Genomic DNA, 23,092 nt, shown 5'->3' with positions numbered 1-23,092 from the left:
CTTTATGCGGTGGTGAAAAAGCAACAAAGAGTTGTTTGGTTTTCCAAAAAGATTTAGTTCTTTCAATGTAATAAAGTAATGCTCTCTTAACATCTAATTTGTAAAGAGCACGTTCTGCCACCGAGTCTGGTTGGGGAAAAACCACTGGTAACTCAGATTGGTTGAGATTAAAGGCAGAAACGACTTTGGGTAAAAATATGGGGTTAGTCCTAAGAACCACTTTATTTTGGTGAACTTGTAAAAATGTTTCTTGTATGGTTAGTGCCTCAAATGGTGGGCCAATGATTCTTGGTAGGACTATGTTAAGGTTCCACACAGGAGAACGTGTAAGTCTAGGAGGAATGATTCTCTTCAGTCCTTCCATAAAGGTTTTGATAGCGGGTACACGAAACAAGGACAAGTGTTGTCTGTTTTGTAGGTAAGCCGCTATTGCAGCAAGATGCAGTCTTATTGATGTATATGCTAAGTTAGCCCGGTGTAGGTGTCAGATAGCAAATGATGTTTTGAATGGAAGCATCAAGCGGATTTATTTGATTGTTATTTCAATAAATTACAAATCGTTTCCATTTTGCTGCATAGCATGCTCTTGTGGTAGGGCGTCTAGCCTCTTTAATGACGTTCATGCAGTCTGGCGGGAGATTAAGATAGCCAAACTCTATGATTGCAGGTGCCAGATCGCAAGGTTGAGTTGAATGGGATCTGGATGCTTTATCTCTCCATGGTTCTGAGTGAGAAGCTTGGGGGAGAGGTGTAGTTTTTGATGAGGAACTACTGATAGTTCCAACAGGGTTGTGAACCAGGGTTGTCGAGCCCATGTGGGAGCAACTAGGATCATTGTAAGGGAATGTTGCTTGAGCTTCCAAACCAGTAGTGGAATTAGCGGGAGAGGTGGAAAAATCGTAAGCAAATATCCCTGACCAATTGATCCATAGCCCATTGCCTATGGACAATGGGTGTGGATACCTGGAAGTGAAATTTGGGCATTTTGCTTTGAGATGTGTGGCAAACAGATCTATGTCTGGGTAGCCCCACATTTGGAAAAATGGGAGAAGAACTTGAGGGTGTAGTTCCCATTCATGGATCTGTTGTCTTTGACGACTGAGCAGATCTGTAATTTGATTGTTTACTCCTGGGAGATGTTCTGCAAGGAGATATATATTTTGAAGTATGGCCCATGTACATATGCTTTGAGCTAGGTGTGAAACCTGTAGAGAACACCCACCCCCCTGTTTTTTTATGTAGTACATTGCTGTCATGTTGTTTGAACGTACTAGGACAGCTTTGCTACTAGATGTATCTGAAAAGCTCTCAATGCTAGAAAAATTGATAGCAGCTCCAGATGGTTTATGTGGAGTTGTTTTTGTTGTAGAGTCCACATGCCCTGAATGGTATGTTTTTGAAGATGCGCTCCCCAACCAGTTAGGGATGCATCTCCTGTGAGCACTATCTGGGAACCGGGTCGACGAAAAGCTGCCCTTTGGAAAGGTTTTGTGTATTCCACCACTGCAGAGAGCGATGAGTTCGGCCATCCACCAACACCAGATCGGTTAACTGACCTTGAGCCTGGTTCCACTGACGTGCAAAGCATTCCTGTAGGGGACACATTTGGAGTTTTGCGTAAGGAACAATTAGAATGCAAGACGCCGTAATCCCGATCGACTGCGTAAACAATCAGGCGGGTAGTGAGTGCTGCGGTTGAAATTGTGATATTAGTGTTTGCATGTTGCGTATTCTGACTGGGTTGGGGTACACTAGAGCTTTGCAAGTGTCTACTGTGGCTCCTAGGTATACTTGCGTGTTGGAGAGTTGAAGATGAGACTCGGTGAGGTTGACAGTGAATCCCAAGTCGTGAAGCAGCTGAACTATTTTGTGAGTGTGGTGTATGCAGCTATGTTGCACCTTGGCTTTTATTAGCCAGTCGTCTAAGTACAGGAAGACGTGAATGTGTGGTCTTCATAAATGAGCTGAGACTACTGCTAGACACTTGGTGAAGACTCTTGGTGCCTCCCGAATGGGAAGATTTTGAATTGGTAATGTTGTCCGTCCATCAAGAACCTGAGATATTTCCTGTGAGCTGGGTGGATAGGAATATGGAAGCAGGTGTCCTTTGAATCTAGGGTGGAAAGAAAGTCGCCTTCCTGAAGCAATGGGAGCACCTGTTGAAATGTGGAAGAGGTCAGATTGAATGTAGAGGTTTAGTTGTCTGACCTCCAGTATGGGCCTCGGGGAGGCGTCTTTTTTTGGAATCAAAAAGTATAGGGAATACACTCCTGTCCCTTGATGACGTAATGGGACCGGTTCTATTGCATGTTTGTCTAACAGAGAGAGGACCTTTTGTTTTAACAGGGTGAGATGTTTTGATAACATTGCAAGCTGTCTTGGAAGGATTGTTGGTGGGGTGCTGGTAAGTTCCAGACAATAACCATGTTGGATAATTTGTATTACCCACTTGTCTGAGGTGATTGAATGCCAGACAGGTAGGAACTGTGAGAGACATCCCCCGAAAGGAGTGGAGAGAAGTCACTGTTTATTAGCTGGGGAAGTGCGGGTGGAATTACCTCTGCCTCTTCCCTTGTTATTATTTCTGTGTAACCTCTTCGAAAATAGCCTTTGGAGGAGTTAGATTGGTTATTCCCTTTGTAAGAGGAGGAGGGATTCTCTTACTACATTGTTTTTGAGTCACCCCGTAAAGGAGCAACGAAAGGAACCCCCGCCAGAATGTAATTTTAGGGCTCCCATGGATTTTGCAGTTTGTGTCTTTCTTAATTTTTTCTAATGGAGTATCTACTGCTGGCCCAAAAACATGCTCTTTATCATAGGGCAGTTTAAGTATGGAGAATTGTACCTCCTGCTTGAATCCAGAGATTCGAAGCCAAGCGTGTCTCTACAGCAGTATGCCAGTGTTAATAGCACAAGAAGCTGTGTCCGCTGTATATGGGGGGCATTTTATGGAATTGTTGGTGATGAGCTTCCCTTCCTGAAAGAGGTTGTTCGTTTTAGTTTTATACTTCTCTGGCAAATGTTGCATAAGTTTTTCCTACTCATCATAGTGGGCCCTGTCGTAGCGTGCCAACAGAGCCTGAGCATTGGCGATACGTATATATTTATTTTCCCGCCCCCAGGGAAATCCAGGCATATGGGCAGCTTCCTTTTCCGATGCCATTGCCCCCCTCCTGCTAAAAGCTGCAAATTTTACTATTCTCAGGGGTCTTAATTTACATCTTGAAAATTCTCAATGCAACATCAGTAAAGTTTTTTGTCCGACTTAGAGGCCCTCAACAACTTCTTATGTAATTCGGGACCCACACATGCAGCAGGGCATCTCCTTGCTCCTATTCTCTCTAATCTCCCTTTTGATTGTAGCTTTTTTGCTCTCCCTCTGGAATGGTCTGACCATCTTGCCGTCCAATTTCATTTGACGATTTCGGGGGATGAGAACAGGGTCTGTTTAGACATGCATAAGAGTCATAGACGTTGGGGCACACTCAATGTAGAGGTTTTTAACACTCTCTTATCTAAGAACTTGCCGGACACCCGTTTGCCATTGTTCTTACTTGATTCTGCGATCTCATACTGGCTTACTGATGCTGTTAATACTTCCCTACCCCTTGTGTCCAAATACTTCACGCCCCACCGTCCCCCTGCCCCGTGGTTTTCAGAAAACCTAAAAGCTATGAAATCTAAATGTAAAGTTCTTGAGAGATAATGGAGGAAATATTACTCTTCTGCCTGCAGAACTGATTACAAAAGTTCCCTTAAAGAATACCACAAGTTGTGTAAATCGGCTAGAGCCACGTATATTGCTAATACTGTCACACAGGCCCAAAATTGCTTGCGCACTCTTCTCGGTCGTAAAGAAGTTGACTGGATCTGACACTGTCCCTACTCCACCGATTCTTGATGAGGCGCAATGTGACTCTAGTGCCGAGTTTTTTTATAGAGAAGGTTGAGCTCATCTACGGTTCTTTGGGTTCTCCTCCCCTTCCCACGGAACCTGCTCTGCTCCCTGATTCCATTTACAGAAGCGTGCCTGACTCTGGGGCTAATCTTGATGGCTGGTGCATCTTTTCTTAGTTGTCTGACAAGTATTAAGTCAGGCTCTCCACGTGATCCTTTGCCTGTTAAAATCTTGAGGCAACTTCGCCCGGACTTCCTTAATGTTTTTAATAACCACTTGGATGCTAAGGCAATTGGAGCTTCATGTAATTTCCATTGAAATGAATGGGCACTCCATGACGAGTTACCCTTGTCATTAGCATCCAAGTTGGATGCTAATGACAAGGGTAACTCGTCATGGAGTGCCCATTCATTTCAATGGAAATTACATGAAGAAGCTCCAATTGCCTTTTAAAGAGCTCCTCAACTCTCCCTTGAGAAAGGCCTCTGTCCCGCCTGAGTGGAAACACGCAATGATTATTCCACTCTTAAAAAACGCTGGAGCTGACCCCACCAAATTATCAAACTTTAGACCTATCTCTCTGCTACCCGTACGCTCCAAAATTTTGGAAAGACATATTAATAACCAGCTAACTCATTATGTGGAAAGTCTGGGTTTCCTTCACCCATCCCAATCCGGCTTTAGGGCCAATCACTCCACCGAAACTACTCTTCTTGGAGTCACAGAGAAACTGCGTCACTGTATCGATCGCGGAGAGACATCTGCACTCATATTACTTGATTTGAGTGCGGCTTTTGATACGGTGTCGCATTCCATCCTTCTCGCATGTCTCCGGTCTTTGGGAGTTGAGGGTCGTGCCTTGGCTTGGCTTGCCTCCTTCCTTGACGGCCGTACCTACCAGGTTTTTTCTGCGAAAGCCAATTCCAAAATTTGTTCCTCAGCATATGGTGTGCCGCAGGGGTCTATCTTGAGTCGTTTACTCTTTAATATCTATGTTAGACCCCTGGCCACCATTGTGGAGAAAGCGGGCCTCTCTCTATTTTCATACGCTGACAATACACAAATTATTTTTTCTCTTTCTAATGTGGAAGACAGCAGTATTTCAGTTTTGAAACAAGGACTGAACAAAGTTTCTGAAAGGATGCGCAACAACTTCTTGAAACTTAATGGAGAAAAGACAGAGGTTGTAATCTTGGGCAAGGGGAACAATTTATGGGGCCACCAACATTGGCCCCAAGAAATGGGTTCTCTTCCCTAACCTGTTGCCCAGGTTCGCAACCTCGGATTTCTCATTGATGAGAATCTCTCTATGCGGCAGCAAGTAGTAAAAGTGGCCTCTACATGTTTTACCATCCTAAGATGGCTCCACAAAATCTTATGGATGCTTCCTGCCTCTACACGAAGGATGGTCGTCCAGGCCTTAGTTATCTCACGCCTGGACTACGGTAACGTTCTATATCTTGGAGCTGACCAAGAAACTCTCAGAAAGCTTCAGGTTGTGCAGAACGCAGCTGCACGTCTCCTCTGTCATGTTCCATGGAGAGTCTCCATTTCTCAATCTCTCCTGGACCTTCACTGGCTTAAGATTGCAAGCAGAATCAAGTTTAAGGCCCTTTGCTACATATTCAAGATCAAACAAGGCACTGACCCTGTATATTTACAGGAACTGATTCATGCTTATAATCCCATCCGTTCTGAGATCTTCCTGCAAAGGTTATTTTGTAATTCCTCAGCTTAAGTTGGTGAAAATGGGCGGTCGCTCATTCTCCCACTTAGCCCCTAAGATCTGGAATACCCTGCCCACTGCTCTGAAAACAAACTCTCTATCTCAGTTTTCGCAAAGGACTTAAGACATGGCTCTTTCAGCAATGATTTGTGTTGTTCTCTTTTCCTTCTTTAATTCTGTCCTTCTGCCCCTTGGCGCCGGGAAACCCTTTGTGAGTAGCTGAGCGCCTTAAAAGTTAAATAAATAAATAAATAAATAAGCCAATAATTGGCGGCCTGTGAAGCTACTCTCTTGCCAGAGGCATCAATAAGTTTAGGCTCCTTATCAGAAGGAGGGGCATCGCCTGTAGTTTGAGAGTTAGCTCTCTTGCGGGCGTTAGATACAACAAGAGAGTCTAATGGTAACTGTCTTTGAATACCTAGTCGGTATGTTTTAACATGCCCTTAAGCATGGATAAAGTGTTAGTAGACCTCTAGGAGTGTGTCAATGTTTCTACAAGGAAATCCTCTTCTAGAGGGTCTGTATGTATTTCCACCCCGTGATATTGGACAGCCCTGTTGATAAGTTGTGACATTCGAGGTGGTGAATTTGATGGTGTAATGTGTTAATTGGGAATAGGAGGAGGAGATGGAGGTATATAAGGGGGAGAAGAACAAGTTACTTACCTTCGGTAACGCTTTTTCTGGTAGATACTATATCTGCCTGTGGATTCCTCACCTTGTGAATACCCCTTGCGTCAGCAACATTCGGAAATTCTTTTTTCGTAGCCTCGCGCCGACGTGGACTCCTGACGTCATAGAGACACGACCTCGCTCGCGACTCCGCTGACGTCACCGACGCCTATAATAGGCCCACGCCGGCGTGATGACATCAGTTCCGCCCTTTTTTCCATGCCATCGAGGCACACGGACGGACCAATGACAGTAGAAATATACAAGTATACATAGTACACAATAATCAAGGCAAAACACACACTGTTAAGCAAAAGCAGGAAAGCAATTGGAACATTTCCTTGACAACAAAATATATATACATTACATTACAGTAACACCGGCATAGAAGAGTGGACAACGGGGAGGCGGGTGGGTCAGTGAGGAATCCACAGGCAGATATAGTATCTACCAGAAAAAGCGTTACCGAAGGTAAGTAACTTGTTCTTCTGATAGATACATCTGCCGTGTGGATTCCTCACCTTGTGAATAGAGTCCCACAGCAGTCCCCACTCCCGGAGGAGGGTGTCCACTCTTCTAGACCAGGAAATCCTGAAGGACAGAGCGCGCAAAGTGACCGTCCCTCCTCACTTCGGAGTCTAAGCAGTAATGCTTCGCGAAAGTGTGGAGGGAAGACCAAGTCGCCGCTCTACAAATATCTTCTACAGGCACACCTCTGGCCAATGCTGAGGTAGAAGACTTAGCTCTAGTAGAATGAGCCCTTATACCCTCTGGTGGTTCCTTACCGGCCAAAGAGTAGCAGATCTTTATGCAGAGGACGATCCATCTCGACAAAGTTCTCTTATGGACCGCCCTTCCTTTCTTGCAGCCAGCAAATCCAACGAAGAGCTGGTCTTCCAAACGAAAGTCCTTGGATCTGTCCAAGTAAAAGGACACCGCCCTCTTAGGGTCCAGACGGTGCAGTCTCTCTTCCTCCTTAGAAGGGTGAGGGGGAGGATAGAAGGAAGGTAAAGTAATGGACTGCCCTAGGTGGAAGGGAGTTACCACCTTAGGCAGAAAAGCAGCCCTGGTCCTGAGAACCATTCGATCAGCATGTATGGACAAGAAAGGGGGCTTGTGACAAAGAGCTTGAAGTTCACTTACCCTCCTTGCCGAGGTTATTGCAACGAGGAAGACTGTTTTAAGGGTAAGAAGCCTCAAGGGACATTTGTGGAGAGGCTCGAAAGGAGCACCCATCAAAAAGGTCAAGACCAGATTCAAGTCCCACTGAGGCACAATAAAAGGGACAGGAGGAAACATATTTATAAGTCCCTTTAAAAACCTTAAAACCACAGGTGACGTAAAAAGAGAAGGCTGGTCAGGCAAACAGAGAAAAGCTGACAGCGCAGAAAGATAACCTTTCACCGTGGCAACAGCAAGACCCTGCTGAGCCAGAGAAAGGGCAAACTGGAGAACGTGAGACAAATGGGCCTTCAAAGGATCGATAGACCTTTCCCCACACCACGAGACAAATTTCGCCCATCTATAAGAATAGATGGACTTAGTGGAGTCACGCCTGGCTGACAAGATGACATCCACAACGTCAGATGGGAGGGAAAAGGAAATCAGGTTGCCCCGCTCAATCTCCAGGCATGAAGGTGCAATGTCTGGAGGTGGGGTGTAGAACCTGCCCCTCCATCTGAGAGAGGAGGTCTGCCCTGTGAGGGAGACGGAGCGGCGGGTGAGAGGAGAGGTGGAGAAGATCTGTATACCACACCCTTCTTGGCCAATCCGGGGCGACCAATATGACTCAGAACCCGAGGAATCAAGGGTATGGGAGGAAACGCGTAAAGGAGTTGACCTCTCCAACTCAACTGAAACGCATCCCCCAAGGCTCCTTGCATCGGATACTGGAGACTGCAGAATGACAGGCAGTGAGCATTCTCGCGAGTGGCGAACAGGTCCACCCGAGGAGTCCCCCACATCTGAAAGATGTCGTGAACCACTCCCGGGTGAAGCCTCCACTCGTGGTCGGCAGAGAACTGCCGACTGAGACTGTCTGCACGAACGTTCAACACCCCGGCCAGATGATTTGCCATCAGACAAATCTGATGGTCCTGAACCCAGGACCAGAGACGCAGAGCCTCTCTGCAGAGACACTGCGACCCCACTCCTCCCTGCTTGTTGATGTACCACATCGCAGTCGTGTTGTCCGTCAGGACTTGGACTGACCGACCGCGAAGGGAAGGAAGGAAGGCCTTGAGTGCCAAACGTATCTCCCGCAATTCTAAAAGGTTGATGTGAAGCAGCCTTTCCTCTGGAGACCAAAGGCCCTTTACCTCCAGATCCCCCAGATGAGCACCCCACCCGAGAGTGGATGCATCCGTTATCACTGAGGCCACTGATGGAGGCAGATGAAAAGGCTTTCCTTGAGACAGATTGCCTTCCACGCCCCACCAAGACAGATCCGCTGCAGCTTCTCTGGAGATCCTCACCGACTCCCTGAGATCTCCGTTGTGTTGATACCACTGCCTGCGGAGGCACCACTGGAGTGCCCTCATGTGCCAGCGTGCATGACTGACCAACAGAATGCAAGAAGCCATCAGACCGAGTAGGCGGAGGACCTTCAGGACTGGAACAACCGCTCCATTGAAGAATAAAGGAATCATCTCCTGTATGTCGCGAATCCTTTGAGGGGGAGGGAATGCACGACATACAGTCGTGTCCAGTACAGCACCTATGAACAGGTTGCGCTGGGAGGGCACCAGGTGAGACTTGGGTACGTTTATCGAAAAACCCAACCTGAACAACAACAGTGTTGTCTCCTGCAGATGATGAAGCACTCTCTCTGACGACTCCGCTTTGATCAGCCAGTCGTCCAGATACGGGAATACAGGAATCCCCGATCTTCTGAGATGCGCCGCCACCACTGCCATCACCTTGGTGAAAACTCGAGGTGCAGTAGTAAGTCCAAACGGAAGGACCGCAAACTGGTAGTGCTGCGACCCCACCGTAAAACGGAGATACCTCCTGTGCGACTTCAGGATCGGAATATGAAAATACGCATCCTGCAAGTCGAGCGACACCATCCAGTCTTCTTCCAGAAGAGCCTGAAGAACCTGAGCAAGGGTGAGCATCTTGAATTTCTCCTGCTTCAGATAAAAATTCAAGATCCTGAGATCTAGGATTGGACGAAGCCTGCCATCCTTCTTGGGAATCAGGAAATACCGGGAGTAGCATCCCTGACCCCTTTCCTGCTCTGGGACCACCTCTATCGCACCTTTTCTCAATAGAGTTTGGACTTCCTCCTGAAGGAGTAACAGATGTTCCTCTGAGCAATACCCCTGGCAAGGAGGGTAATTGGGAGGGAATTCCCGAAAGGGAAGGGCATACCCATTTTCTACGAGATTGAGAACCCAAAGATCTGATGTAACCGATTCCCAATCTCGTAGAAAGTGGGTAAGCCAACCCCCCACTGGGCCTACATGATCCTGAATGGCGGATCTAGGGCTGCTTTTCTGTGGCTGGGGGGTTGGAAGAGGTGGAGGAGGAGGAGGCTTGACGCCCTCGAGGACGTGCCCTCTGCTTTCCTCTGTAAGACCTATACAAGGTATTCTGCTGCTGCTGCTGCTGGCCTTGTCTATACGACCGAAAGGAAGAGCGGCCAAATCCTCTAAATTTCCTGGTCGTTGCGCCCCTGACCTGAAGGCCAAGAGACCTAGCAGTTGCCCTGCTGTCCTTGAATCTTTCCAAGGCCGTGTCTGCTTTCTTTCCAAAAAGCCCCACACCATCGAAGGGCAAATCCAACAATGCAGACTGCACATCAGTTGAAAAATCAGAAGACTTTAACCAGGCTGAACGCCTCGTGGCAACCGCCGTGCTCATGATCCTTGTCACAGAATCCGTAGTATCAAGTCCACTTTGGATGACCTGACGAGCCGCCGCCTGAGAGTCAGACAAAGCTTCTTCAAAATCTTTTCTACTTTCCTCAGGAACCTTAGGGACCAATGAACGCATAGAGTCCATAAGAGCATGAATGTATCTTCCCATAAGGCAAGTGGCGTTAGAAGACTTCAAAGCCATACTGGCCGAAGAAAAAACCTTTTTCGCCACTTGATCCTGCTTCTTGGCCTCTTTGTCGGCAGGTACTTGCGGAAAAGCCCCAACAGACTTTTTAGAGCAAGCGGCCTGAATTACCAAACTCTCAGGGGAAGGATGAGAAGATAAGAAAGCAGGATCCTCAGGAGCCACTCTATACCTCCTTGCCACACTTTTCGAAACTGCAGGAGCAGAAAAGGGCTTCTTCCAAACCTCCATGATGGGATCCTTTAAAGCGTCATTAAATGGTAGCAAAGGTTCCACCGACGAGCTTGGAGAATGGAGGACCTCTGTTAACAAGTTCGACTTAAACTCGACAGAAGGCAAAATCAAACCCAAAAGTCCTGCTGCCTTCTTCATGACAACATGATAAGGTAGAACATCCCTGGAGGGAGCATCAGGTCCTGAAGGCAACGACCACTCTGGAGAAAACTCGAGACCACTAGCATCCGCCAGGTCTTCAAAACAACTCCCCTCCAGCTCACCTTCCTCCACTTCAGAAGATGATTCATCAACCCTCTGTTCATCCAGAAGTCGTTGAGCTTCTCTACGAGATCTCATCTTCACTCGAAGTGCGGTCGAATCCAAAGCCGAATTCGACGGCGCCGGAGTCGACTTCGGAACTGAATCCGAGGGCTTGGAAGGCCGCCCCATAGAATCCAAAGGAGCCGGTGACGCCGGGACCGGAGTCGTCGACTTCGGCCGAGCCGGCGTCGACACCGGCGTCGACCTCGGTGGAGCTTGGTACTGCCACAACGGAGTCGGAGCCGGCATATACGGCATGAAGGGTGCCGGAGCATATGAGTGTGGAACACCCAAATTGAAAGCCATTGGACCCATGGGACCCGAAGGTGCTCCAGAGGGGTACCACGACCTCGAGAAGACACCATACATCGCGTTTAAAAACGCAGAGGGGTCCTGACCTGGAGCCGGGAATGGTGGATGCTCAGGTCGACCTCGTGGCACGTTCGAATCTGTCTCCTCAACAGGATTCGAAACCTCCTCCTCAACAGGAACCCCAACTGTGTCCTCCGGAGCCGGGGACGGAGCCGGGGATGGAGCCGGGGACGGATCCGTAACTGGAATCGGAGACTGGACCACCGACTCCGAAGGCGAAGCCTCACCTTCTCGATCCGACACCTGAAGAGGAATCACCTTCGACCTCATCCTCTTGGGAGACTTCGATCTAGAATGATGATTGGAACCATGCCTCCTTTTCTTGTGCTACTTGTGAGAACCAGAGGTGTGACCGGACGAAGACTTCGAAGCCGACGCCTCCCGAGACCTCGACCTGGATCTCGACCTCGATGATCTTTTCACCTTACTCGCCTTAATCCTGGCCACAAGAAGCTTGGATTCTCTTTCACGGAGAGCCTTCGGATTCATCTTTTGACACGATGAACATCCATCGACGTCATGATCCGAACTTAAACACCAGATGCAGTCCTGGTGAGGGTCCGTAACGGACATCATCTTCCCACATTCTCTGCAAGGCTTAAACCCGGTCTTCTTTGTCGACATGACAATAGAACACAAATATCCGAGAATGGAGAATCGAGGAAATAAAGTAACACTGTACTAAGGCTACAGAGTATCCCGAAACCGTTAGCGTCGACGACGCGGAAAAAAGGGAACTGATGTCATCACGCCGGCGTGGGCCTATTATAGGCGTCGGTGACGTCAGCCGAGTCGCGAGCGAGGTCGTGTCTCTATGACGTCAGGAGTCCACGTCGGCGCGAGGCTACGAAAAAAGAATTTCCGAATGTTGCTGACGCAAGGGGTATTCACAAGGTGAGGAATCCACACGGCAGATGTATCTATCAGAAGGATTAGTACCCACATCTCTTTTTTTCTTCAGAGGTATCTGGGCATCTTGTGGGAGGTCTAACTTCCGTGTTTTGGGAAGAGTAGCCAGAAGGTGTCCAGTTTTCAGATCAATACTAAGTCTTTTTGTTTTGGATCCAGAGGTGTGTCTTCGGATGGAAGTTCCTTAGAAGGAGTATCTGCTCCTCCGCATCGAAGATTTGGGCTCAGTGTCTTTGGGTGCAGAGTGTTTGGAATCCAAATGCTCAGTTTTAACCGGTTTAGGCTGTATGTATGTATGTATATGGCATTTATAAAGCGCAAACTGTCGCTCCGAAAGGAGCATCCTGGCGTTGTAAGAAATAGGGTGAGTACTGAGAGGAGGCGCTAGATTAGGTTCAGCACATAAAAGTCTGTAAGATTGAATATCCAAGTTTTGAGTCTCTTCCTGAAGAGGGGCTCAGTGGGCAACAATCTCAGGGCATTAGGCATGGCATTCCACGCTTTGGAGGCTAGAACATTAAGTGTTTTATCACCTTTCCTTTTGAGAAGAAATTGAGATATTCACGAGGTTCAGCGCTGCTGACCTCAAGACTCTGACGGGGTTATAGCGGGTGAACCCTGTGGTCTTCAGAGTGATATGTTTCGGCTCCGAACTTTTCGGCACTGATGTTGTCTTCTCTGAGCTTTTAAGTGTGGAGTGTTTCAGCTCTGAGGCTTTAGGCTTGGACGATTTTGGCTCTGAGTCTTTTGTTTTGGAGGGTTTCCGCTCCAAGGTTTTCGGTGTCGAAGATGTCTTCGGTGTCGAAGATGTCTTCGGTGCCAATGGCGTGGGAAGTGGCACATGTTTCTCCTTATGTTTCAGTGCCGAAGGTGTTGGTTCAGCACCGGACTGGGGCCAGCTCGAGCCAGAGCCGGAAGGCTTATGTTTCTGTTTCATAGCTGGGCTGGTGGGCGGGGCATTTGAAACTTTTTCTCGGTGTTGACCGAAGCCCGAGGGCGATACCGGAGTCTTTTCTTTCGTCTGAGTGTGCATATGGGGATCAGTACTCACGGTACGTTACCCCGGAGTGATGTTCAGGTCTTCCTCCATGTTGGAGTCAGCTTCGGACATGGAGACCAGTTCTTGTTCTTCGGCAGCACTGTGTTCTAGTTTTTCGCCGAAGATGTCCGGTAGGAGCCGCGTTGCATCTTGTGACGTCGAGCCTGATCACGGATGGTCTTCTTCGATTGGAATGATCGACATGCTTCGCAGGATCTTTCTTCGTGTTCCGGGATAAGCACAGGTTGCAGACCTCGTGCAACTTGATGCGTGGAAATTTAGCACGACACCCGGGACATAGCTTGAACAGAGTCCGTTCCATCGATTGCTGGCGTGTTCGGCAGGGGTAGGCACGGCTCGAAGTTCCCGATCGAAGGTTTTCACAGTGTACACAATACGCGTAGTATGGGAAACCGCGATCAAAAGACCATACAGTCGAGGGTAGAGAATTGTGCGTTGAAGGGGTTCGAATCACCGAAAGGAGGAGTCACCTACAGCGTGACTGCAAAGACTTCTAACAAAAAGAAAGTGGAAACATCCAGACCCAACACCAGATGCGGTCTATGCTAAAGCATATGATCTACAGCTCATATGCCTCGAACATATACATTAATACTTAAAAGTATAATTAAAACTTTCACTGATGTTTACAAAGGAAGCCATTTGAAATACACATCTGTCGTCTTATCTGACAGTCAAGGTATCGCACGTCAGATGAATTCACTCAAATAAATAGTAGGCAGTGCGCTGCATTGCAATCTCTGCTAGGTCACTCGAAGACTAATTCACAAGGGTACCTGCACAACTAAAGTGACACATGTACAACCATTTGTGTAGGCAAATTCGCAATCCTGATTCACAAATGGAGGTCTAGTGGAATTTTGCTGTTGCAAGTGGGATGTACTAGTTTAGAAAGTAAGATAGTGTGCTTGATTTTCTACAAATCCAAATTTAGGGCTAAGGGTTGGTTTATGTGTGGGTTCATGGGAATTCCTACATGCAAATTGTGGTGGATGGGGTTCCAGCATGAGTTAAACTATTTTCTCTGTTCAGAAATGTGCATGCTGCTGAACTTCTATGCACCAGTTCACAGAGCACTAGCAATTAGGATTGCTAGCTCTTACTGCAGCGCCTTGCAGGGTATAGATCACAGGTGTGTTACAGTTTACCACAAAACCAGACATCAAACCCAATTTATCAAGTATTTGAATTACCTGTGGACCAACAATTTGAGATATATGATGTAGGGAAGAAGATTGTCAATGTACAATGACACACTATTATCCCAGCCCCCACTCACGTTCAGGGATTGTACTAAGCCAGCCTTGAAAATCCATGTCGTTAGCGGATCAGTAGCACAGGTGAATGATAAAGTGCAGAAGAGACTGCCCTCATGTGCAACTCTTGTAACCCTATGTGAGCCATCTTAATGTTATGCTTAAGATGGGCAGCCTGAAGGATGTTGTCTTGGTCTGTGTAATTAAGGAATCCAGCTGTAATAACACTGGGACTGGCACTAGACGGGGTTCTCTGGGCTAGGACTTTATGTGCCTGCTTCAACCCGAAGCTGGCAGAAAGGTCCTGCTTCTGCTACCAGGACTCCAGCCATGTTCATAGGAGTTGTCCCGGATTGGCACCCTCAATACCCTTCAGAATTCCCATGAAACAGATAATATTTCTAGGGGCACGACTCTGCGTGTCCTTCACCCGCTAAGCCATGTCTTTGGTCATTCCTTCCAGGCAGGATACTGTTGTTCACAGGATAGGGAGTGTTTCTTCTGATTCTGAGATTCTGACCTCTGTGGATGTCATTCTGTCAGACACCATATTCAAGTCCAGTTGTAGTAGACTTTTATATCCACAGCCATTTCCCAGATCTTTTTTCTAGTGCCACTCTGGAGGTCTGGATATGTGTCCACTGCAGCGTTTGGCTACTACTGCTCATTCTGTGCCCTGGAGGCTATGTCTGCAGACAATGCTGTTAAGTTGATCAGGTTCTGGTATATCTTCCCATCTTATTTTGTTGTAGTTTTTAGAGACCAGGGTGTTATTCCTGCTCAGTTATGGGCGATTCCCATAGTGGGGTAAAAAGCTGGGAAGGGGCTGGTGTCAGTCTGCCCAACTTTCTGCCACATAGCTCCAGTGACCACCTAGTGGCAAGAGGACAACGTTCACTTGGACAACGGCCACTAGGACTAAGGAGGTCTGCCTCATTCAAGGTCCACACCTGCCAGGAAAACTTCAGCCAATCTTCCACATGATGCAACAACTTTTTTGGGGGGGGAAGGGTGTTGGATGGCAGGGGGGAGGATCTCCTATCCAACTCAAGGTTCATCTATGATTCTTCCTGCTAGTTTTCTGCCATCAGGAACCCACCAGCATGCCCGAGGGAGGAAGGGGAAAATCCCCCATTCATGGCTTTCAGCAGGAGGACAGTTGGGGATGAACAGGTCCGATTGCGGGTGCTGTGCCTATTCATAAAAATAAGGGGTTGCTTCCATTGACACAGGGTTAGCTCTACTTCCAACCCCACACAGTAAGGGTAGGAACAGATCAGCTCAGACTACGCACCATGAAGCTCAGGCCCTGTAATAACCACTACAATCAGAACCCCAAGTAGTTAAAAGTTTCTTTAGGATCTTGCCCTGGAATCCCGCCCGCAAGAACACAGACAAAAAGTAACAGGCCAGCCACTTCACTAGATAGTAAAGAATCAATGTGTGCAATGTTCAAACTTTTTGTTATCTCTCACAGAGCTCATATAGGTAGCAAACACTGGAGCATTGGAGGGAATGTAGGAAATAAAACAAATGCAAGTTCAGACACTTTGGGTCTCCCTTTTAAAAGGCTGGTATATTTAGGGATGAATCAACTATATGCTCTTCTTTGATTCAATCACATGCTAAGCAGATATATGAAGGCATGAAGTGTAGGGTAGAAATACATTTTAAATTAGAGGGCTGTATGTATAGCTATCAATATATTGCCTTTATTGTTATTAACAGACAATAACAGAGGGGTTCAAATTACATGGCAGAGTTCAGTGAACTATGCAGCAAGAAAAATGAAATTATGTTTATAATGCAGCACATCTAAGACCATATTAGTTCTTTTGTCAATAAACACACACTTGTGCTCTGTAGGCGAACTGTAATTAATACCAGTTTTAGTAATATAAACCTCAATACAGTAGTCAGCAATTGTAAGGTGACCAGTGAACCTTAACAAAAAGTTCTCATTACAAGGCACAGGCTTTTTTTTTTATATGAGTCTGCCTGAGCTAGGAATCTGTAAATTATGTAGCAAATGATGGATTATATGGTAAATATGCAGCAAGCACTGCAGCAGCAGAATTTCAAAATTTAAGTTGCCCTGATTATTATACAAGTAAAAATACTACCAATAAATGCGCTAAGATATGCAAATTAAGCAATCAAAGTAGAATTAAGAGCCAGCACTATGCATACCAAAATCAGTACTTTTCAAATAGTGTGCAGGCCAGAATATGATTTACATCACAAATCGCATAAAAGAATAATTTGTATCATATCTCAAGCAATGTTCTTCCAATAATGCAATCTCATTTATAATACAGCAACAGCAAAACAGGTGTCCAATTATTTGGTTTGTCCAATTATGCCTCTTCGTCTGCAGATCTTGGGAAATACCCACATGGTGAATGCCAATGAGGACAGCATGAGAAGTCAGCAGATTCCCTGGTCTTCCAATCATTTGTGCTAGTCAAACTCCCCAGCTCAGTTTCCCTCTGTGCAGATACAGTTTTTGTGCCAACTTTACAGTAAAAGACTGCTCCGACAATCTCATTAAAGGGAATGAGAGCAGCATGATTATGTGTGGAGGCACAAAAGGTTTGATTTGCTCAAAAATAGATTCTGAAAAGGTTTTTCTTTCTGTTTCATGACAATTGCCTTTTGGGTTTAGAATCCCTCTGCTTAAGAGTATTATACTCCAAGAGCTCAAGTCCTATGACCTGTGATTTAAGAGGTTTAAAATAGATGTGTGTGTGTTATTTTACTATGTGATCTTCCAGGGTGATGCAATTATTCACAGATGGGAGGCTTGAGAGGCAGTTTTAGTATAACAATCACATTCAACCCTCTCCTTAAGTGCAAAGGAGGGAAAAGTATTTACTCACTGGCGACTCGTGGTTAATTTGCTCGACCTCCGCAGGATTTTCACTGTCTGCATGCTCATTGAGATTAGCTGTTTCACTACTACTATTGCTCAAACTCGAATGATCTGCAATGCCGTTTACAAAGAAGTTCTCTTGGTGATTCCGCCAAACAAGCTGATTGTTAGTGTGTTCTTCCAGTGTCTTCAGCTCTAAAAGTTTAGTCTCCACCTGCAAAATAAAAGTATTTTACTTATCAATATCAAAGAAATCCACACACTTTGTAAACAAATACAACACACTTATTACTAAAACCGATTACACATTCATAATTAACTTAACTTCAACTAGCCACTTCAAGCATAAAGCCCATGGTAATAGTTTAATATGCTCAAATGTATTTATCCTATAAAGTTTCTATGAGGTAGCCCAAAACCCTAATACATCTACTGCACACCACAATTCACGAGACCATAGTTTACATTATGTGGATTTGTCTAGCGCACTAGTCACCTGTGAGAGTATCTAGGCCCTGGAGCAAGCGAAAGACTGATGGTGTTGGGTGGATGCTGGGTGTTGTGCGAGTAAGAGTGAGGCTTAGAGTAGGTGGAAGTAAAGGTGACTGGATGTTCAAGTATGTTGGTCCGATGTTGTGCAGTGCCTTGCATACAAGTGTGAGGAGTCTGAATTGGCTACATTTGTGTATAGAGAGCCAGTAAAGTGTGGTAAGATGTGCGTGTATCGTGGAAGGTCAAGGATGAGTCTCGCTGCGGCATTCTGGATGGTCTGGAGTCAGTGGAGGAAATGGTTCGAGATACTGGCATCTCATGTGTTGCTGTAGTCTAATCTGCCTGTGATAAGGGCTTGTGTGATGATGCATCTGGTGTTCAGGTGTAGCCACCTGAAGATCTTGAAGAGCAAGCGGAGAATATGGCAGCAGGTGGAGTCAATTGCATTGACCTGTGCTGTCATGTTGAGTATGTCAATCAGAACAATTCCTAGGTTCTGGCGTTGTTGGTTGGTGTGGGCAGTTTGTCCTTCTAAAATGGTTAGCTATTCCAGAGCATACTGCATTCACAGTGGTGAGGGATGTCAATAATTGTACAGACTGTATTGAAACAGACTGCTTCAATCTTTGTTCATACTACAAAGACTCCTACAAGACTTACCATTAGTAACATTCAATTTTACCAAAAGGAGCAAATTGATGAAGAGCTACTGGAGGACTACACAAAGACAATCCAGGCCATAACTTAGACCATGACCATCCAAACTGCTTCAAGCCTGCACCCAACTCTGAGCATTTTAAAGCATAGGATGTTAAATTCACAGTTAGGCTTAAAAACAGATCCACAGAAAGGTTAGACTTAAGGTTAGTTCCCAAAAGTAACAGCAAAAACTCCATACGCCCACCACTTGGAGCAGCATATAAGTAAGAGCAAACGATTAGTGCAATTAAGAAACTACTGGTCAGCTATTAACAGAAACATAGTATGTTCACACAGCAGAGGCCATAAACCTATCATACTACCATTAAATGTTTAGATTAGCTTAATAATAATAATAGCAACATTTCAAACTTAAGTATTTAATTTAAAAAAAAAGTCAAGTAAGAAAAAGCCTGCCCAGCTACGACACAAAGGTTTAATGTTGGGAATATGTGAAACATCAGGATAGAGACAGAGGACTACTGAAACTATTCGGAATGTTAGCAGGCCAAACACTGTAGGTTAGAGCTTTCTAGAATCAGGATAGCGGAGTAAAGATTATGCAATGCTCAAGGAGAAAGGAAGAAGAGACTAACAGATTTAAACATTATAGCATATGGTCAGGAATAAATGCTCCAATCAAACAGCTCAGTCTCAAACACTGACCTAAGAAGACTAATGCGCACACCAGTGAGGAAAGCCATCACTCAGTCACATGTATAGAGGTTCAAACCAGCCCTTTGGATATGCGACAAGACCTGAACCACCACTGCAAACCAGCCCACAGACACAACCTATGATGTACCATATTCACACAAGTTCAGGTGAACTACAGCATATACCAGAACGTCGCAGTTCTCTCAAGAACGAGCATCCAGCAAAACTGGGCCGAAGTGGGCAGGCTGAGACTAATTAAGCCGTACTGAGTGTCAATGGCCTGTCTTCACTGTGGCTGCTTTGTTTTGATTTGGGGGAGGGTAAACCCTCACACTCAATGCCTCAGGTCAACGGGGAATTGCCCACAGCTGAAAATTCCCATTTAAGTCCTGCCCCAACCCCTATTGTTACACTTTTGCTAGACCTTATAATAGCCATAAACCTAGCCCTTGCCCTAATCCATAAGCCACATTATGCCAAAACCTATTCAAGCCTTCCACAGCCACACACTTAATCTTACCACTAGCTCTAACCCAGTGAAAAAACAATGCAGTGGCTTAACTGGACTAATATCTGTACGGAACCTTGGCTATGGATGATTCTCTCTAAATGTATGGATTCTCTGTTGAGGATGAATTGTAATAGGTCATACCCGCACTCCACAGCAATGATTGAAATTAAAGGATAAGAACTCCAAAAAGTGTGGCCAATAATACATGTTTAGTGTAAACAGAATTTCCTCAAGGGAATCAAAAAGCATCAGAACGAGTCCAACAGCATTAATAAGTAAAATACACATGGATGCAGCTAGACTAAATGACCCCAAAGACAGACGGTATTCAATTATGGATTAGGCGAAATTAAACTATATTGGCGAGGAGCTGAAAGGAAAAATCCAGGGTCATCTTTAAATAAAAGACAATTGTAGGAAGGACAAAGAAGTTTGTGACTGGCATCGTCCTACCGAGTGGATTTCCTGCTGCGAGTCCTCGAAGCACTGCTCCAGAGGGCCCAGTTGCACCTTTCCAGCCTCTACAGACTCCTCCAGTTGTGCGGCTTCCTGCTGGAGTCGGCTTAACTCCTCCTTGGCTTTGCTCAGCTGCTCTTCGTAACTGGAGATTGTGGCCTCCTGATTGTGGATTTCAGCCTTCAGTGAAGTTATCTGCATTCAAAAACAAAATTCATCTTTTAAAGGCTTTATTTACGTATTGTTAAAATTATCAACTGACATGCATAGGCTGAAGATATTGTAAGAGCACTGCATCTGGCACTGATGGCAGAGGATGGAGTTTAATAGTGTTAAGATAGGAAGTTAAGTCTCTGGGGAAGGGGGAAATGATAGAGGGTAGGGGAAGAGAAGCAGTGCCTAAGAGGAGTTGCAGAGCATGTAGACGGTCAGCTAATGGAGAGCAGGGACAAGGGCAGCACACTATAAGACTGATCAAGGTCTCAGAGCTTTTGGGTTATAAATTTATTTATCACACAAGGATAGTAATATTTAAAAAGAATATTGTTGACCCAGCCATCTCCAAACCGGTAAGTAATGCGCCCTTTTAATTAAATAGATAGAATAGCAGGGAAGATTAATTTAAAACAGATTTGTTGAGTCACTCACATATTCAACAGTCTGCAGATTATCAATATCACACCAATGAACTACATAGGAGGACACTTTGCTTCCTACTGTTATAGCTCAAGAGATGTGATCAGACTTAATCCATATGCCCCTAGACCTGGAAAGAATTTTAATTACGCCAGAGAAATTTTGGCAATTCCACTTTACTCTTTGACGCGTAATTATCATTAATAATGCAACTATGCCAGCTGGCTTGATTAAGAGTAATCTGCGTGTCAAATAAACTACCCCGAGAGCACATTTAGTGAGCGCGAGCAGTTACTCAAGCTCGCTATTCATGTTTGGTTGCATTTAGCACTATTTCTTAGTGCCAAACGCATTCTCACATCTATTTTGAACATGAGGGGGGCATTTTTACGCTAGTGTTAAATGTTAAACGTAATTACATGAAATCAGGCAGAATTTCTAGGTAATTCCACATGATTATGCTACACAGAATTATGCGTGTTATGCCCACCTTCATATGGCCCCCATATCAGCCCTTTAGATGGGCCAGTATCCAAAGAAGCTCCTTCAAAACTAACTCATATCTGCGAGCTATAAAACGACAAACATAAATTAGATAGCAGCTACTTAGGTTGAGGAAATGGAAGGAAAACCTTCACGTCATCCCCTGATGAAGTGTTTTAATTATTAACCTACAAATCATCAAGTTATTAATTACAGGCATCCAAGCCATTAAAAATCAAAGAAGGAATTATGGATGACAAACATTTTTGAATTCAAAAGGCTAACATTGAAAATGTCATGATCGTCACATTAACAAACATGAAGCAAACAACTACGTTGCACACAACACTTCACATGTACAATCTAACTGCTGTGTTCTGTGGGTAATACATTCCGGGAGAGAGAGAATAGCGAAATAGCCTGGCTGCTGTGTTATGGACTATTCGATACCCTTTAATAAATAGAAAGGCAGCTTATAACTCAGTACAAGCAAAGGGAAAAGCGTCAACATGGCATCCCATTTTAACGTTTGCTGCCAGTCTTTCGGGACTAAACTTACCGACAAACAAAGCTGTCTGGCCTTCATGGGAGAGTCGATGAGCTGAGCGCAAGTGGCTACTCATTTGCATCCAAATTAGGCTGTTTTCTTCCATGGACTGTCTACATTTAACTATGTTCCTGTCTAAAGCTCTATTGCAAGACCATTCTTTTGCCTTAACCGCGTTTTCTCATGAGGAGCAGAAGCTTTTCATAATACTGAACGTTTAATTTTGAAATACAATGTTCAGTGATTACCCAAAATATTTTTCATGTAAATGTTCTTAAGGAAGCAACAGTTGGGGTGGCAGACTGCTTTTATGTCTGTAGTGCACTGTTCTAGGTTAGAAAACCTGTTTAGGTTAAACTGCCTTGGCAATGTTGAATTTTAAAACTTTGTTCTAATCAATGGACTATACATTTGCTGCAAGAGGTTCGCATGAGTTCATTTCAGAGATCGCAGCCATTTTGCACTAGTGGTTGTCAAGCCTTTTGGTTGCAAGCTGACAGTGATAGAGGTTGCTCAGCTGTCAGCAGTGTGCTGTATCCCATAATGTTTTTTAAGTGCACATCACTGTGTATGTTTTGGTGTAGTCAAGTTACTTAATGGTATGGGTGTATTAACGGTCGTTTTGAGATTTTTCTTGACAGAGAGCTTGGCAGACAGAATGAATTAAAGGCCTGTGGAGATAAAGTGTCTACACAAAAGACTTGATTGCCCTGTGGTCTTTGCTTCCATGCACATGCCTCTGATCTGGATGAGAATTTTTTATCAATGGCTGGGATTCTGCACTATGTTTACCAAGGTAGACTCGCAGAGGGTGTATGATGCGGTGGGTTCTGATAGTTATCCTTGCCTCTATTTGGATCCATAAATCTCTTTTGTGATGAGACTATCATGTCTGACCTTTGGACCATGGTCACTAGTATCGGGCTGTGGTGTGGTGAATGCCTGTAAAAAGTGCCAAAGATTTTAGCTCGCCATGTAATGATTTAAGCAAACAGCGAGGCATGTAGAAAAGTTAGGAGTTTGTCGTATGTAATTTTAGGGCTTCAAAGCGAGTGCTACTAGTCTGTCCAGTTAGACCTTGTATCATTTAGTATGAACACCCCGTTATTTCTACAGCTGCTTCTCTTTTGCCAATCTTTAATGCTTGTTTTATCAGCAGAGTTGTTGGTAATTAGTGACTGTGCAGTTCAGTTTGCTGAAATGTAGGGTTAATAAGCCTCTACCTAGAGTATAGTGACAGACTGA

At 45.2% G+C, this 23,092-nt stretch overlaps 1 protein-coding gene across 2 annotated transcripts in view; it reads right to left on the bottom strand.

Moving 5' to 3' along the window:
- The window catches only part of EPS15 (epidermal growth factor receptor pathway substrate 15), an 883,486-nt gene that overhangs the window by 206,637 nt on the left and 653,757 nt on the right, over positions 1-23,092 (bottom strand). For both annotated transcript variants that reach the window (XM_078670831.1, XM_078670841.1), the window contains exons 15-16: positions 20,179-20,376; positions 17,374-17,580 (exon numbers count right to left, since the gene is read on the bottom strand). In XM_078670831.1, the coding sequence (XP_078526957.1) occupies positions 17,374-17,580; positions 20,179-20,376 (405 nt within the window). The remainder of the gene's footprint in view (positions 1-17,373; positions 17,581-20,178; positions 20,377-23,092) is intronic.

The sequence above is a fragment of the Lissotriton helveticus genome, chromosome 1_2, assembly GCF_964261635.1.
Source record: "Lissotriton helveticus chromosome 1_2, aLisHel1.1, whole genome shotgun sequence".
Lineage (NCBI taxonomy): Eukaryota > Metazoa > Chordata > Amphibia > Caudata > Salamandridae > Lissotriton > Lissotriton helveticus.
This window is presented reverse-complemented; position numbering and strand designations above follow the sequence as displayed.